This window comes from Myotis daubentonii, chromosome 16 (genome assembly GCF_963259705.1).
Source record: "Myotis daubentonii chromosome 16, mMyoDau2.1, whole genome shotgun sequence".
Taxonomy (NCBI): domain Eukaryota; kingdom Metazoa; phylum Chordata; class Mammalia; order Chiroptera; family Vespertilionidae; genus Myotis; species Myotis daubentonii.
This window is the reverse complement of record NC_081855.1, coordinates 13,564,260-13,580,239: the sequence shown is the minus strand read 5'-3', so window position 1 is coordinate 13,580,239 and position 15,980 is coordinate 13,564,260. Positions and strand designations below refer to the sequence as shown.

At 36.0% G+C, this 15,980-nt stretch overlaps 1 protein-coding gene across 9 annotated transcripts in view; it reads left to right on the top strand.

Annotated features, from left to right (window-relative positions):
• MAP2K4 (mitogen-activated protein kinase kinase 4) overlaps positions 1-15,980 on the top strand; it is a 114,214-nt gene that overhangs the window by 67,117 nt on the left and 31,117 nt on the right. For 4 of the 9 annotated variants that reach the window (XM_059668595.1, XM_059668587.1, XM_059668586.1 and 1 more), the window contains 2 exons: positions 5,070-5,189; positions 10,363-10,404. The exons of 1 other annotated variant lie outside the window; for it this stretch is intronic. In XM_059668595.1, coding sequence (XP_059524578.1) covers positions 5,070-5,189; positions 10,363-10,404 — 162 coding nt within the window. The remainder of the gene's footprint in view (positions 1-5,069; positions 5,190-10,362; positions 10,405-15,980) is intronic. 4 more of the 9 variants (XM_059668594.1, XM_059668591.1, XM_059668589.1 and 1 more) reach the window with 1 other exon arrangement.

Below are 15,980 nucleotides of genomic sequence, written 5' to 3'. Positions count from 1 at the left end.
GCCATGCCCACCCCTCCCACCCCCGAGGGCAAGCCCCCACCACCGCAGTGTCTGTGTCCATTGGTCATGCTAATATACATGCATACAAGTCCTTTGGTTGATCTCTAACCTCCCCTTCTCCGCCTTCTCCTCGAGGTTGGACGGTCTGCTCAGTGTCACCTTGTCTCTGGATCCATTTTTGTTCATCAGTTTATGTTGATTATTATATCCCATATATGAGTGAGATCATGTGATATTTGTCTATCTCCAACTGGCTTATTTCACTTAGCATAATGCTCTCCAGTTCCATCCATGCTGTTGCAAATGGTAAAAGTTCCTTCTTTTTTACAGCAGCATAGTGTAGATGTACCATGATTTTTTAATCCACTCATCTGCTGATGGGCACTTAGGCTGTTTCCAAATCTTAGCTATGGTAAATTGTGCTGCTATGAACATAAGGATGTATATATCCTTTCTGATGGGTGTTTCTAGTTTCTTGGGATATATTCCTAGAAGTGGGATCACTGGGTCAAATAGGAGTTCCATTTTTAACTTTTTGAGGAAACTCCATACTGTCTTCCATAGTGGCTACACCAGTCTGCATTCCCACCAGCAGTGCAGGAGGGTTCCTTTTTCTCCGCATCCTCGCCGGCACTTGTCGTTTGTTGATGATAGCCATTCTGACAGGTGTGAGGTGGTACCACATTGTCGTTTTGATTTGCATCTCTTGGATGATTGGAATTACTGTTTTTAATCAAGAACATACATGACTTGTCATCAGTCCTTCTCACTCTGAGTCTTTCAAGTCTGTGACGACCTGATTTTCTCCTTCTCGAAGCAGGAATGGGATCAGGTGACTCAGCGGGCCTCTCCATGAACACACTGTTTCCCACCTGCCTGACCTTTCCTTAGAGCTTGAGTTGGTGGGAAGAAAAGCTCTAGGTTGGTGAGAGGCAGGAGTTCGCACAGCAGGACACAGACAGACACAGATGGGTCATTTCAGGACAAGCTCTTGCCCGGTGCTTTCTGTTTATATACGGGATGCTCTTTGGAACCACGTATAACCCTCACAGCCATAAAACCAGAGAACTGGGAATTCAGTTGATCCTTTTCCTTGTATCTCTAAGTGAAATTTCATTGAAGTCATTTTGGCATTGCTGGTCTGTAGCTACATGCTGTTTTTATTGGCATTTACCTGTTTTGAAGCTTTTTAGGAAGTGTAAGACCACCTTGAATACAGATTTGGACAATAATTAGAAAAATGTTTTTAGCTTTAAGCATATAAATTTCTTCACTGTGGAAAACCACTTATATATGTAGGGTAGTAAGTCTTGTTTTGATTTTAAATATTTTCTCTACATTTTCTTCCAAATAAAATAAAACTTATAATACTTTGAAAATACTGTATTGTCAAAAAAGCAATATGGATTGATTTTCAAAAGAGATAGTTTAATTTATGAGAGCATGCACATAATTACTTAAGCTAGGTTAATAAAATAGTGCTAAATAAAAGAGTTCAGTATCCTTATAGTACAGAAACAAGTGATTTTAATGAATTCTAACGGATGAAAATGAAACTTTCTTTGAGATGATTTTTAAAAATATTTGTGTTCTTGGATGAGATTTTCATCCTTACCCTTTATGAGAAAATAGTTTGTTGAACACAAATAAATATCAGCCTTATTGAACTTGTAAATTTATTATATAAATAAAAAAATTTCCTGTGATTCAAGGCATTTATCAATACATTTGACTTCTCAACATTATAATTACAAGAGACTTTCCAGTAGTATAATTGGCTTCACCTTTGCACTTTCATTTTCCAGTGCCCTCAGTTAAGGACAGCTTTCTAGAAGGAAGAGGTTTTCTTATTGATGTGTTCCATTTTAGGTGGTTATGCTTCCTTAACATTAGAGAACTTGGGCCTTATTTCAAATCTTTTTCATACACATTGTTTTGATGTTCCATTAGAAGAACTTTCCTGGTAGTGACTTTTGTTACTAAGTATTCTCTCATTTGAATAATTATCATTAAGCAGTCTCCACCACAGTGTACAATGATGGGTCATAGAACTGTACACACTGAAATCTGTATAATTTTGTTGACCAGTGATAACCCAGTAAAATCACTACAAAGGAAAAAAATAAAGTTTTAGAATTAAAAACAAAATCTAGTGTAAATTTTGCCCTGAAAAAAAGTTCTCTCTGACTTTAATCATTTATTAAAATATTGACTTAATTTCAATATGAAGTTATTGTAGGTGTATGTGTAGTTAATCTCCTTTGGAGTACTTTAAGCCTTTTAAATTATTTTATTAAGTGCTCACATATAAGAAATGTTGCAATACAACCCTAAAACTTCAGTATAATTTAGAGTCAGCTATACTTGCTTAATCCCAGATGATTCAGATGTAATAGCAGCAGCATGAGGAGGTCTTAGTCTGTTGACAAGCATCCGGGAGCAAAATCAGTTTCATGCTAGGCCCTCCAGCGGCCCCATGTCCTGTGTGTACTAGTAGTGGTATTAAATAATATATTAAAGATGAATAGATTTTCCTGCTATGCTGATGATCTCAAAGGTTAGAGCTGCACCAGGAATTATCTCTACATTCTGGTTAATAATAATCCTGACAGGGATTGAGTATAGATATTAATCAGATGCTGGCACTTCAGTTCCACCTCCAATTCACATAGTAACAGGTATTCTTTCTGTAGCTACAGCAGTATTTTTAGAAATAGTTCCCAGTAGCCCAGCTGGCCTGGCTCAGTGGTTTAGCGTCGAGCTATAAACCAGGAGGTCATGGTTTGATTCCCGGTCAGAGGACATGCCCATGTTGCAGTCTCGATCCCCAGGGTGGAGCGTGCAGGAGACAGCCAATGAATGATTCTCTCTCATCATTGATGTTTCTATCTCTCCCTTTCCCTTCCTCTCTGAAATTGATACAAATATATTTTAAAAAAAGGAATAGTTCCCAGTATTCAGGTATTGATAATAACTATTAAGCTTTTGACTGTAATATGCTTTCTAGTAGTTGAAATATAAGCATTTGTACAAATGTTAAATATAGAAAACCATATAACCAGTTTAGGGAAACAAAAAATAAACTAGCAAAGAGGGTATCTCATAAGTGTGTGTGCTAGTATATTTACACTTGCCAATATAAACATACAAATAAAATAGCAAAAAAATATGTTTTTAAAACTTTTAATAGTGAGAATTCTTTAATAGAGGGTCATTTGCTTTTTCTTCCCTGTTTGTTTCTAATTATCAGGTCTCTGTCTTTTAAATTTAGATTAAAAAAATAATTGTCTTCCCAACTTAGTATTTTTACAGCTGTACTTTTAAAGTTATATATTTAAAGCAGGAATACATGTAGTTGAAATGTTTATAAGAATTATCAATGTCAAATTTTGAACAAATGCACATTGCACTAGTAGGCTATTTTGACTTTTTAATAGTATCATTTTTGAGTGCACATGCTGATGTTGATTTACAAGCAAGATTGTTTATTCCAGAACTATGAAAAGATAGGAGAGAGAGAGAGAAAGAGAGAGAGAGAGAAGGGAAATATTTTAATTTTGAAAGTACTACTCTTATTTTGTTTATATTTTTTATTATGTTTTTTTGTTTATGCAGCGAAATTTCATGTCAAAGTTTTAAATAAATCAGTATATATGGATGGATGCCAGTTAGTAAATTTTATTTGGTGTGAAGTGCTATAGCTAGGAGGCTTTACATTTTAAATAGCAAAATTAAATTTGTTTGTATTTGAAATGCATGGAATTCCTACTTAGTGTGGAAAAATGAAAATGAGAGAACCTACTTCTATTCTAGTCCTTATGTACCTGTTTACTGTCATGTCCCATGGAATACACCTCTTGTATTCTCTCTGTGCCTCTGGTTTCTCTTCTGTAAAATGGGCTCAAGAACTTATTGACGCCTTCATCCTGTCAAGAACATTGAGGACAGATACCTTGAAGTCTTTGGAAGACAAAATGCCACCTTATGTATTTTTTGATACTAATTTGCCTTGTAAGTATGTGCTATGCATTATACACAGTGGCGCGGTGTGACATTTTGAATATTTTTATGAGAACAAAAGTTGTTTGTATGCCTTACTGTTAAACCATAACTTCGTTATTAATGTTTTATAATTTCTGAACTTCTATCTCTAGTGCAGTGAGAACTCTCCCTTTGGCCATCTCCATGCCCTATACTGTTTATGGGTAGAACAGGGGATACTAATTTTTTGTGGCAGTATTTTAGGATTGTGCACAGAAGTTGTTCTGTAGATGGGTTAGGAATATACCCTAGGTCTGCAGTGTACAGAGCAGGGCCTCGTCAGCTTAGGAAAAGACAAAGAGCCCTCTATTTCCTCAGTTTTAGGTTATTTTTCAACATGTTTATGTTGTCCCGCATTCTGACTCACGGTTTGGAAAGTCAGGTAGAAGTTTTTGAGTTTACCATTCAGGAAGTAGTGAATGGGGAGAATTCCAGGTCAGGATTTTGGAGACATGGATAGTAGGCTGTGTGCTGCCCCTACAGTAGTTCTCGCTCTTACCTGTTCTGAACTGTGTTCTATCTCTAATGAATGAGGATGCTATGGAACCCAGGAGGGAAGAGGGTTGTTCTTGCATTGAATGCCTTGATTTCATACAATTCTGAAATGGTCATTAAAGCATCTATGAAGCTATCTCTAATTATTCACATGGAAACTGTTTAAAGTATATTCCATTATGATTTAAAGTATAGTTCCTTATGATTTTCTTTTGCACATGGTTAATTTTCATTACCCAAGAACTTTGTTGCATAATTTTCAACATCGTCATTGAATGCTTGTGTTTAGAGAGCCTGGGTCCTTTAAAGAGTTATCGAGTACTATTTTAGTAAAAATAAAAATTCCTATGTCCTATTTTGTTTTTCTGTGGTAAAAATTGTTCTTGTAAAGTATAACAAAGATAATCACTTTCATGTTGGGTTAGTATTTGCAAAGTTTGCTTAGAAATTTTTGATCTTTCTGTGGTAGTGGTTTTCTCAAGCTTCTGTAGTTGTTTTATGTTATTATGACATCTTCTGTCATTCTTTTACAGAGAATTCGGTCAACAGTGGATGAAAAAGAACAAAAGCAACTTCTTATGGATTTGGATGTAGTAATGCGGAGTAGTGATTGCCCATACATTGTTCAGTTTTATGGTGCACTCTTCAGAGAGGTAGGAATGAATTATCTGGGTTTTTAGCTGGCGAATGAATATCTAATTGGGATAAATAAAGGGGTGGCAGGCTTCAATCTTAATGTACAGTTAAATGCCATACATTAGTAATAAGTTAATTTCTCAGTAGTTTAGTATATAGCCTTGATAATCTATACCAGTGATGGCGAACCTTTTGAGCTCGGCGAGTCAGCATTTTGAAAACCCTAACTTAACTCTGGTGCCGTGTCACATATAGAAATTTTTTGATATTTGCAACCATAGTAAAACAAAGATTTATATTTTTGATATTTATTTTATATATTTAAATGCCATTTAACAAAGAAAAATCAACCAAAAAAATGAGTTCCCGTGTCACCTGACACAAGTGTCATAGGTTCACCATCACTGATCTATACATAAATTTCTACCACTTATTTTTCCTTTTGTTAAGGTGTGAATCTTACACTTTAAAAAAAATCGCTGTCATTTGTGAATCCCCTATTTCCTTGCTTCATTTATAAATACTTTCTCTTCTTTAAGGGGATCTAACCACAACCTTGGCGCATTGGGACGATGCTCTTACCAACTGAGCTACCTGACCAGGGCTTGATGTACCTTTCTTTCTTTTCTTTGTTTTCCTTCTTTCTTTCTTTTCCATTGCCCAACAAAATGCTTCAAAAAGAAACCTGCTAAGACAGATATCAGAGACTTTACTGACTTTGTTTTCTTCTAGGAGTTTTATGGTTTTGAGTCTTACATTTAAGTCTTTAATCCACTTTGAGTTTATATATGGTGTAAGAAAGAGATATACCAGGTGTACCGGTTAATAATGCGGATTTTGTAATCAAAGAAAACATGATAATTTCAAGAGAAACATCAAAAGTGCTTTATTCTAAGTAATGTCCATCCCTAGCTACACATTTCCCCATCTTTCAGGTAATGTATGGATACCGTCTCAATAGAACTTTTCTTGTTTTGAGGCAAACCATTCAGAGACCCAATTTTCCACTTCTTCATATGTTTTGAAGTGCTGCTCAGAAAGTGCGTGCGCCATCAATCAGAACAAGTGGTAATCTGAAGGAGCAAGGTCTGGTGAATATAGTGGGTGGGTTAATACTTCCCAGGCAAGATCTTTTAACGTGCCTTTAACTGGTTTTGAAGTGTGTGATGGTGCGTCATCATGAAGCAAAATTACTTGGCTGTGTCTTCTGGCACATTCTGGTTGTTTCACAATCAAAGCATGTTTCAAATTGATTATTTGTTGTCAGTAGTGTTCAGGATTAACGGTTTCACTTGGTTTTAGAAGCTCATAATATAGCACACCTTCCTCATCCCACCAAACACAGAGCATTGTCTTCTTTCCGAAGCTATTTGGTGTTGCAATCACTGTTGACGGTTGACCTGGATCAACCCATGATTTTGTGCATTTGGGATTCTCAAAATAAATCCACTTTTCATCACCAGTCACAATTCAATGCAAAAAAGACTTTCTTTCGTGCTGTTGAAGCAACATTTTACTGATGACTTTCCGGTTTTCCATTTGTCTTTCGTTCAGTTGATGTGGCACCCATTTTCCTCCCTTTAAAATCTTTCCCATTGCTTGTAAATGATTGGAAATTGTTTGCTGAGCAATGTTTTAATCTTTCTGCAAGTTGTTTTTGAGTTTGACATGCATCTTCATCCAATAATGCTTGTAATTGTTGGTCTTTAAACTTTTTCGGTTGACCTGGACGTTCTTTGTCTTTCACATCAAAATCAGCCTTCTAAAGCTTTTAAACCAGTGTTCGCAAATATCTTGAGATATGGAGCATGTTCACCATAAGCTTCCCGAAGTATTCAGAAGCAGTTTTCTTCAAAATAAAGTAATGAAATATAACGTCCTGCAAATGCTCTTTTTTTGGCATGAAATTTGACATTTTTAAGTGTAAAAATATCTATGATGTTAACACCTTCAGCAAATTTGACATATGAAGTTTTGAAGGTCGTTGTCAATACAACAAAATAGCGTACATATCAAATCACATATATATCAACATATGTGTAACTCCCATCTATTGAAAAAAAATCCGCATTATTAACCGGTACACCTAGTAGTTTTATTTTTTCGCATGCACCTGTTCAGTTTTTCCAATATCATTTATTGACTAGACTGTCTTTACTCATTGTATGTTCTTGCCTCCTTTGTCAAATATTAATTGACCATATAGACATGGTTTTATGTCTGGACTCTCTATTCTGTTCCATTGACTTATGTGTCTTTTTCTATTCTAGTATCATGTTGTTTTGATTACAATAGCCTTGTATAATTTCATATAAAGTAGTGTGATACCTTCAACTTTGAACTCTTAAGCATTTTAAATGCTCATTAGAAATACCATTCTCATTTTGAAAATGTTCAGATATGCTGAAACTGTATCACAAAGCCTTGGGGTTTTTATTGTAGTTATTGAAACTTAAAATAAACTGTGTTATAAGACAGAACTAAATGTATACTGACTAGAAGTATGAAATCTTGTGATTGGAGAAGACCTTAGAGGTTAATCAATTAATTCTCCACCCAACCCTAAAATTTATTTATTTGTGTGTGTGTGTGTGTGTTCTTAATAGGTAACTCTAGTAACTGGAAGAATACTACTTCATGATAAAGCCTATTTCTTTGTTCAGTTACTAATTAATCACTGTTAATTCTATACTTGTAGTTTCTTCTTCCTTCTGTCCTTGTACTTTTTAATGAGTTGAATATTCATATATTTTTTTACCCAATACATTGAATTTCTTAGCTTACTTCACTATTTCACATCAGTATGACATTGTATCTGTATATAGTCATGCATTCAGGTACATAACTGTATCCTGGGCCTAAGTATTACATCAAGTTATTCTGTTAGTAAGGTCATGAGTCTGGAACTTATTTAGGTTGCACAGGAATCTTGGTATCTCCTCTCCCCTTCTTTTACCAAACCATAACTTTATTCTTCATAATCACTAAATCCTTTTTCAATCTTACGCAAAAGAGTTGTTATTTAGGATTGGACTAGATCTTCTCTCCTAACTGGATTCCGTAGTCAGCTTTTCCAGTGCTGTGTTCACTAAAGCCTCCCACTGGCTCTACTTTTACTGGAATTCACCTCCCTAGTGCTTGAACATGCCAATTTAGTGCTCCTGTTCATTTATTTAGTCCTTCATTTAAGCAACATTTAAATATCTAGCCCCAGGCTAAGTAGCGTGGAAGTCTGATTTCATGAAAAGAAGGCAGGGTAAGTGATAACTACAATTGAGAACTTACTGATAATAAAACAAAAAGCTTTTTATAAACAAAAAGAATAGGATCTGAATGGTATCCTTATGGTTTCTCACAAATAGCTGAGTAAAATTCAGTTTTACATCTCAGGAAGGTCGAAGGGAGTTGAGATAAGCAGTTATAAGCACTAGCATCTATTGAATGCTCTATCGTTTTCACATATATTATCATCACAACGGTCTCAGGCTGTTTGGTGGTATTATGCCCATTTTCCAGAGAGGAAACTGAGATTTGAGTACTAATTTGAAAAAAGTCACACAGCCACTAAGTGTCACAGTTGGGAATTCAGAGACAAAGTTCTCACTGTTCATTCATTATATACCACAGGTGGTCTAGGGATGAACTTTTAGCTTAATTTAAAATATAGCCTTTTTAAACATTACAACTTTTGACTGTGATAAGATGACATCTTAAGAACTATACAGTTAAGCTGTATATAGTCATAAAATGCCGAGAGTGAACTTGAACTTCTCCCCCAAATCTTAGAATAGGAGAAATAATAAGTACTTTCTCAATAATGAAAAATGAAGTTTTAGAAGCAGAAAGTTCATTTAAAGAGTGCAAAGTCAGCCTATCTGGTTTGACTCAGTGGATAGAGCATCGGCCTGCAGACTGAAGGGTCAAGGGCACATACCTCAGTTGCAGGCTCAGGCCCTGATTGGGCCTGTGCGGGAGGCAGCCATCAGGTGTCTCTCTCACACCAGTGTTTCTCTCTCTCTGTCTCTCCCCTTCCCTTCCACTCTCTCGAAACAAACAAACAAACAAACAATAAATAAATAAATGGAAAAATATCCTCTTGTAAGGATTAACAACAAAAAAGTGAGTAGTCAAAGTTTGTTTTCTCAAGTTACAAAGGGTAAAAATGTTAAACAGATTTAATAAGGGTTTAGAGAAACACTTTTCTTTTAAGATTGATTACTTAAAAATAAAGATCTCTTTTGGCTACATGACCTTCAGTTTTAGTAATAGACCCAAAATTCTGGGTTTATGACAGGAAAGAATGGAAGTGTTTGTTCGGTCAGGACTTTTTGCCTTATATCACTGTGTGAGAGACACGTGCTTTTAATTCTGTCACTGTGAGAAACCCTCCAGAATGTTTCACATAATTTAGTGTCCATAAGACATCAGGTTTTGGTCTGGTTCAGTCACCATCCATCAAGGGGCTTGAGAAAAGGTATTTTTCTTGTAGCTACTATGTAGAGATTAATCTTGCTATTGTGTAATTTTGAGCCTTTGTAAGTTCTATAGCTTTATTTAGAGCAGTGAATAAATAATACTTATTACTGAAGTTGGTAACTTATATGTTGCCATTGTTTCCAACCATGTATACTTCTTTCTAGGATGGACCTAAACTCAAATAAAAAGCCCCAAGTTCAACTTGGATTCGATTAAGTAAGTTATTAAGACATCCAATTGCACAGGTTTCTAAATTCGTTTTCAGACTTTGTAGACTGGGAAAAGAAGAGCTTGGTAGTATTGAAAAATTAAAGTAACTTTTAGCCTATAATTTACTTAAAGGCTTTTAATATATAAATTGTCAGAATTTAATAGCAAGGAAATCCTTAGGTTGAGGTTGGAGAAATTCTAGTGTAGGAAATACTGTTCTGAGTAAGTTCTGATTGTAGAAATTCATCAGATTATATAAAAGTGATATTAGCTGAATTTAGTCACCTTCTCTTTCTACTCCTTCTTCTCATGTTCTTCTTTCTCTTTCCTTCCCCCCTTGCAAGTTATAAATACAGCTTATGGAGCTAATGTTGACACATGATAAACCACACATATTTAAAGTATACAATTTGATATGTTTGGACAAATGTATGCACCTGTACAGTTATGACCATACTCAAGATAATGAACTTCATCACTCACAAGTTTCCTTGTGTCCCACAGGTAATACACACTTCCTTTCTGCTGTCAGCATCCTCAGCAACCGTAGGTCTGCTTTCTGCCACTATAGATAAATTTGCATTTTCTAGAATTTTGTGTAAATGGAATCAAACAGTATGTACTCTTTTTAAAAGAGATTTTCTTTTACTCAGTATAATTATTTTGCAATTCATGTTGTGGCATGTATAAATAGTTTGTTCCTTTTGATTGTGGAGTAGTATTAGTTTTCCATTGCGTGGGTATACCACAGTTTGTTTATTCATTTGGGTTGTTTCCAGTTTTTATCTATTACAGTAAAACTGCTGTGAGTATTTGTGTACAAGGATTTGAGTGGACGTATGATTTTATTTCCCTTGGGTTAAATACCTGGAAGTGGGATGGCTGGATCGTATGTTTCAGTTTTTTTAAAAATGGGCAAACTATTTTCAAAAGTCCAGTTGACTTTTGAACAACTTGAGGGTTGGGGCGCTGACCATTGAAAATCTGCATGTAACTTTTAACTCCCCACAAACTTAATGAGAGTTGTCCCTCAGTATCTGCAGAGGATGGTTCTAGGCACTTCACCAGTACCCAAATCCAGAGATGCTCAAGTTCCCTATGTAAGATAGCATAGAACAATGCATGCAATCGGCGCCCTGCATTCTCAGATTCCCCACTGCAGATCCAAAATAACTGTTTTTGATCCACAGTTGGTTGACTAGGAGGATGTGAAACTAGGGATATGGTGGGGTGGCTGTATATTGAAAAAAAATCTGCATTTAAATGAACATTCGAAGTTTAAACCCATGTTGTTCAAGGGTCAACTGTAGTTGCATTTGCAGCTTCCAGTGGTGGTGGATGAGCGTTTATTTCTTCCACATCTTTTCAACAGTTGGGGTGTCTGTCTTTTTTTTTTTTTTTTTAAATATATTTTATTGATTTTTTACAGAGAGGAAGGGAGAGAGACAGAGAGTTAGAAACATTGATGAGAGAGAAACATCGATCAGCTGCCTCCCGCACATCTCCCACTGGGGATATGCCCGCAACCCAGGCACATGCCCTTGACCGGAATCGAACCTGGGACCTTTCAGTCCGCAGGCCGACGCTCCATCCACTGAGCCAAACCGGTTTCGGCGTGTCTTTTTAATTTTTAGCCACTCTAATAGATTTAGAGTGGAATCTCATTGCATTTTTAATTTTCATTTTTCTAATGACAAATACTGTTAAACAGCTTTTCCTGTGCTTACTTGCCAGCTGTCTCCTTCGATGCAGTTTCTATTCAAATCTTTTTGTCATTTTCTTAATTGTTTTGCTTATTTTCTTACTATTGAGTTTTGGGAGTTTTTTAAGAAAAATGTTATTCTGGATACAGGTTTATTATCTATATATTTAAAAAAGCCTGTGGTCGTGATGCCCTCATGCCATAACGACCAATCACCAGGAGGCTGTGTATTCGGCAGGAACGCATGGGTGGATGGGGCTGCGTGCTCAGTGAGGTGCGCAGGTGGGTGGAGACTTGATGCTGCGTCCCAGCGGGCACCGGCCCAGACTCTGACAGGAGGGAGGAGGGAGCCAGATACTCGCACCCAGGACTTGACTCGGTCTTGTGGCACCAGTGGGACTTGATGCTGGGTCTCTGCGGGCGCTGACAGGGACTTGACGCTGTGTCCCCATGGGTGCCGGCCAGACTCTGACAGGAGGGAGCCAGATACCCGCAATATTAAAATATTTTCTCTAATTCCCTTATAATGTGCATGAATTTCATGCACTGGGCCACTAGTCAGATATATGATTGCAAATGTTTGTCCCCCCCCATGTCTGTGTCTTATCTGTTATACATTTTAATTGTGTTTTTTTTTAAAAAAAATATATTTCTATTGATTTCAGAGAGGAAGGGAGAGGGAGGGAGAGATACAAACATAAATGATGAGAGAAAATCATTGATTGGCTGCCTCCTGTATGCCCCCTACTGGGTATGAAGCCCAAACCCAGGTACGTGCCCTTGACCGGAATTGAACATGGGACCCTTCAGTCCGCAGGCTAATGCTTTATCCACTGAGCCAAACCAGCTAGGACTTAAATATTTATTTTAGAAAGCGTAAGTTTTTAATATTGATGTAGGACAACTTGTCTGTTTTTTTCTTTTATGCATTGTGCTTTTGGTGTTTTATCTAAGGAATTTTTGTTGCACTCAAATTTTATGTTTCTCATACTTTTATAGTTTTAGACATCACAATTATATTATCCATTTAGAATTAGTTTTTATGTGGTGAGAGGTGTGGATTGATGTTTGCTTTTTTTGCATTTGGATATCCTTTGTAGTTTTGCCAGGAATCAGTGTGTGGGTCTATTTCTGGACTATCTAGTTTGTTCCATTCATCTGTTTTGTCTCTCTTTGCACCAGTTTCACACCGTCTTGATTATTCTAGCTTTATAGAAAGTTTTGAGATCATGTAGTACTTACTGGTCTTTAAAATTCATTTTTCTTAAAAAATAAGTTTTAGCTATTTGAGGCCCTTTTCGTTTCTATATTGGTTTTGGTATCTGCTTGTCAGTTTTTATAAAAACAAATCCCCAGAATTGTTGATTGGGATTATTTTGAATCTATACATCTGTTGGGAGAGTATCAATATTTTAACAGTATTAAGTCTAATGACCGATTAACATGGTATTTTATTTCATTTATTTACATCTTTAAAACATTTTTCAGCAATATTTTATAGTTTTTACCATATAAGTCTTTCACATTATTTGTTAAATTAAGTACGTGATATACTTTGATGTTTTAATAAGTGAGATTTAAAAAAAATATTTCCTCTTATGTTGTGACTAATATGTAGAAATACAATTGATTCTTGTTTTCTTTTTAGTTTTCTTCCCCCCCCCCCCAACCCTGACTTCTCCCCTGAACTCTAGGCTCGTACAACTGCCTAACCAATATCTCCATTTGGATATTTGATAGGCAACTCAAAATTAAGATGAACACAGATTGAGAACTCTCAACTTACTACCTCACTTCCCAAACCCTCATCACCCCTAGGATTTATCTCCACAATTGGTCATATCAGCCTAAGTACATAGGCCAAAAGGTCAGGAGTTATCTTCATTCCTCTTATTTCCTTACATTCCAGTCAGTAAGTTCTACTGGCTCTACCTCCAAAATATAACCTAATACCTACGGTGGCCTTCCTTGCCATCTCACTGCTATAATCTTGGCCCAAGCCACAGTCTAACCAGTCTTTCCATATCCTCCAGTCCTGCCTCTCTATGTTCATTCCCCATGCAGCAGAGTGATCTTAAATGGTAAATCAGGTAGCCTGACCCCGGAGAATTGCACTGAGAATAAACTTTGCACTTTACTTGCAAAGCTTCTCACTATCTGATTGCTGTTTATGTCTCCTTTATGGTTCTGCTCTTTGCCTACTGTGTTCCAGCAACAGCAGACAGCAACCTTCTTTCCATTCCTAAACAGATAGGAACAGGTAAGCAAGCTCAGTCAGGTTCTTATGACTTCATACTAGCTATTACCTTTACGTGGGATGCTGTTCCCTTGGACAAAAAAAAAAGAGAGAGAAAGAGAAAGGAAAAGAAAGAAAAAGAGAAGGAAAGGAAAGAAAAGAGAAAAGAAAGGAAAGGAAAGAAAAAAGAAAAAAGAAAAAAAAAGCTGGCATCTTGGCTGGTGTGCTCAGCAATTAGTGCATCACCTCACACACTGAAGAGTCTGGGGTTCAATTCCCAGTCAAGGGCACCGTACCTGGATTGCAGGTTACATCCCCACCTGGGTTGAGGTGCCTGTGGGAGGTAACCTATTGATGTGTCTCTCTCACATGGATCTCGCTGTCTCTATTCTTGTTTTTTTGTTTTTTGTTTTTAATCTTGTGTAGTGGAACCTTATTAAACTCAATGAATTTTGGAAGCTTTTTGTAAATTTTATCACATTTTCTACATAGATTATCATGTCATCTGTGAATAAAGAGCCTTTATTTCTGTCTTTCCAATTTGGGTTTCTCTCTCTCTCTCTCTCTCTCTCTCTCTCTCTCTCTCTCTCTCTCTCTCTCTCTCTCTCTTTGCTCTCGCTCTTTCTCTCTCATACTCTCTTTCCTTTCTTTTTTCTTCCTTCACTCCCTTCCTCCCTACCTCCATTTTTGTTGTTGTTTTTTTCTTTTTCTTTCATTTCTTATTGCACTAGCTAGAATCCTCTGGTGCACTGCTATTGGATAGAAATGGTGAGAGTGGACATCCTTGTTATGTTTCTGATCTTAGGAGGGAAGCATTCAGCCTTTCACCATTAATTATGTTAGCTGTAGGTTTTCCATAGATGTTCTTTGTTTGGCTGAAGAAGTTCCCTTCTGTTACTAGTTTGCTGAGAGTTTTTTTCAGGAATGGATATTAGAGTTTTGTCAAATTGTTTTTATACATTCTTGAGATGATTGTATGCTAAATGTTTCTTTGTAAAATATGGTAAGTTACATGGATTGCTTTTCAAATGTTAAACCAGCCTTATCTTTCTGGGCTAAAACCACATGATTATTATGTATTATTTTTTTATATATTGTTAAATTTGCTAAAATTTTATTTAAAAGTTTTATATGCATGCCATGAGAGATATTCATCTGTAATTTTCTTATAATGGTTTTATTTTTTTGCTTTGTATCAGTGTAATGCTAGCCTTATAGAATGAGTTGGGAAATAATACCCCATTTTCAGTTTTCTGGAAGAATTTATGGAATTGGTATTATTTCTTCTGTAAATATTTGATAGAAATCACCAATGAAGCCATTTGAACATGGAGTTTTTTGTGTGGGAAGATGTTCAACTATAAATCAATTTCTTTCAAAGATAGAATTCTATTCAAGGTATCTGTTTCTTCTAAAGTGATCTTGGGTGGTAAATTTACTTGAAGAAATTTGACCCTTTCATCTAAATTGTCACATTAATTGGCATAGAATTATTTATGATAGTCCTTTATTATCATCTTAATATTTGTAGAATCTATTGTGATGTTTCCGCCCTCTCCTTCTCTCATTCATGATGTAGGTAATTTGCACCTTCTCTATTTTTTCCTGATTAGTCTGGCTAGAGGTTTATCAAATTTATTTTTATTTTATTTTAAAAATTTATTTTTATTGATTTCAGAGAGGAAGAGAGAGGGAGAGAGAGTTAGAGTTAGAAACATCAGTGATGAAAGAGAATTATTGGTCAGCTACCTCCTGCATAACCACCACAACCCCGGGCATGTGCTCTGATCTGGAATCGGGCGTGACTTCCTTTTAGGTTTCTAGGTCAGTCAGTGTTCAACCACTGAGCCACACCGGCCCGGCTCATATTTATTAATCTTTAAGTGATTCAACATTCAGTTACATTAATTTTCTGTATTTTTCTATTTTCTAATTTAATTTTTTTATTCTGGTCACCTCTTTTCTTTTTTTCTACATATTTTGGTTTATTTTGCTCGTTTCTTATGGTAGTTCTTACTTTTTTTTTTAAAACTATGAAATATTTCAAACATACAGAAAATTGCAGGGAATAGCAGTGTAGCCACATCACAGATTAACATTTTGGCTTATTTGCTCTTTATTTGTGTTTAAATTATAGATACAATAGAAGTCCCCATCCCATTTCCCCTTTTAATCTCCCAATCT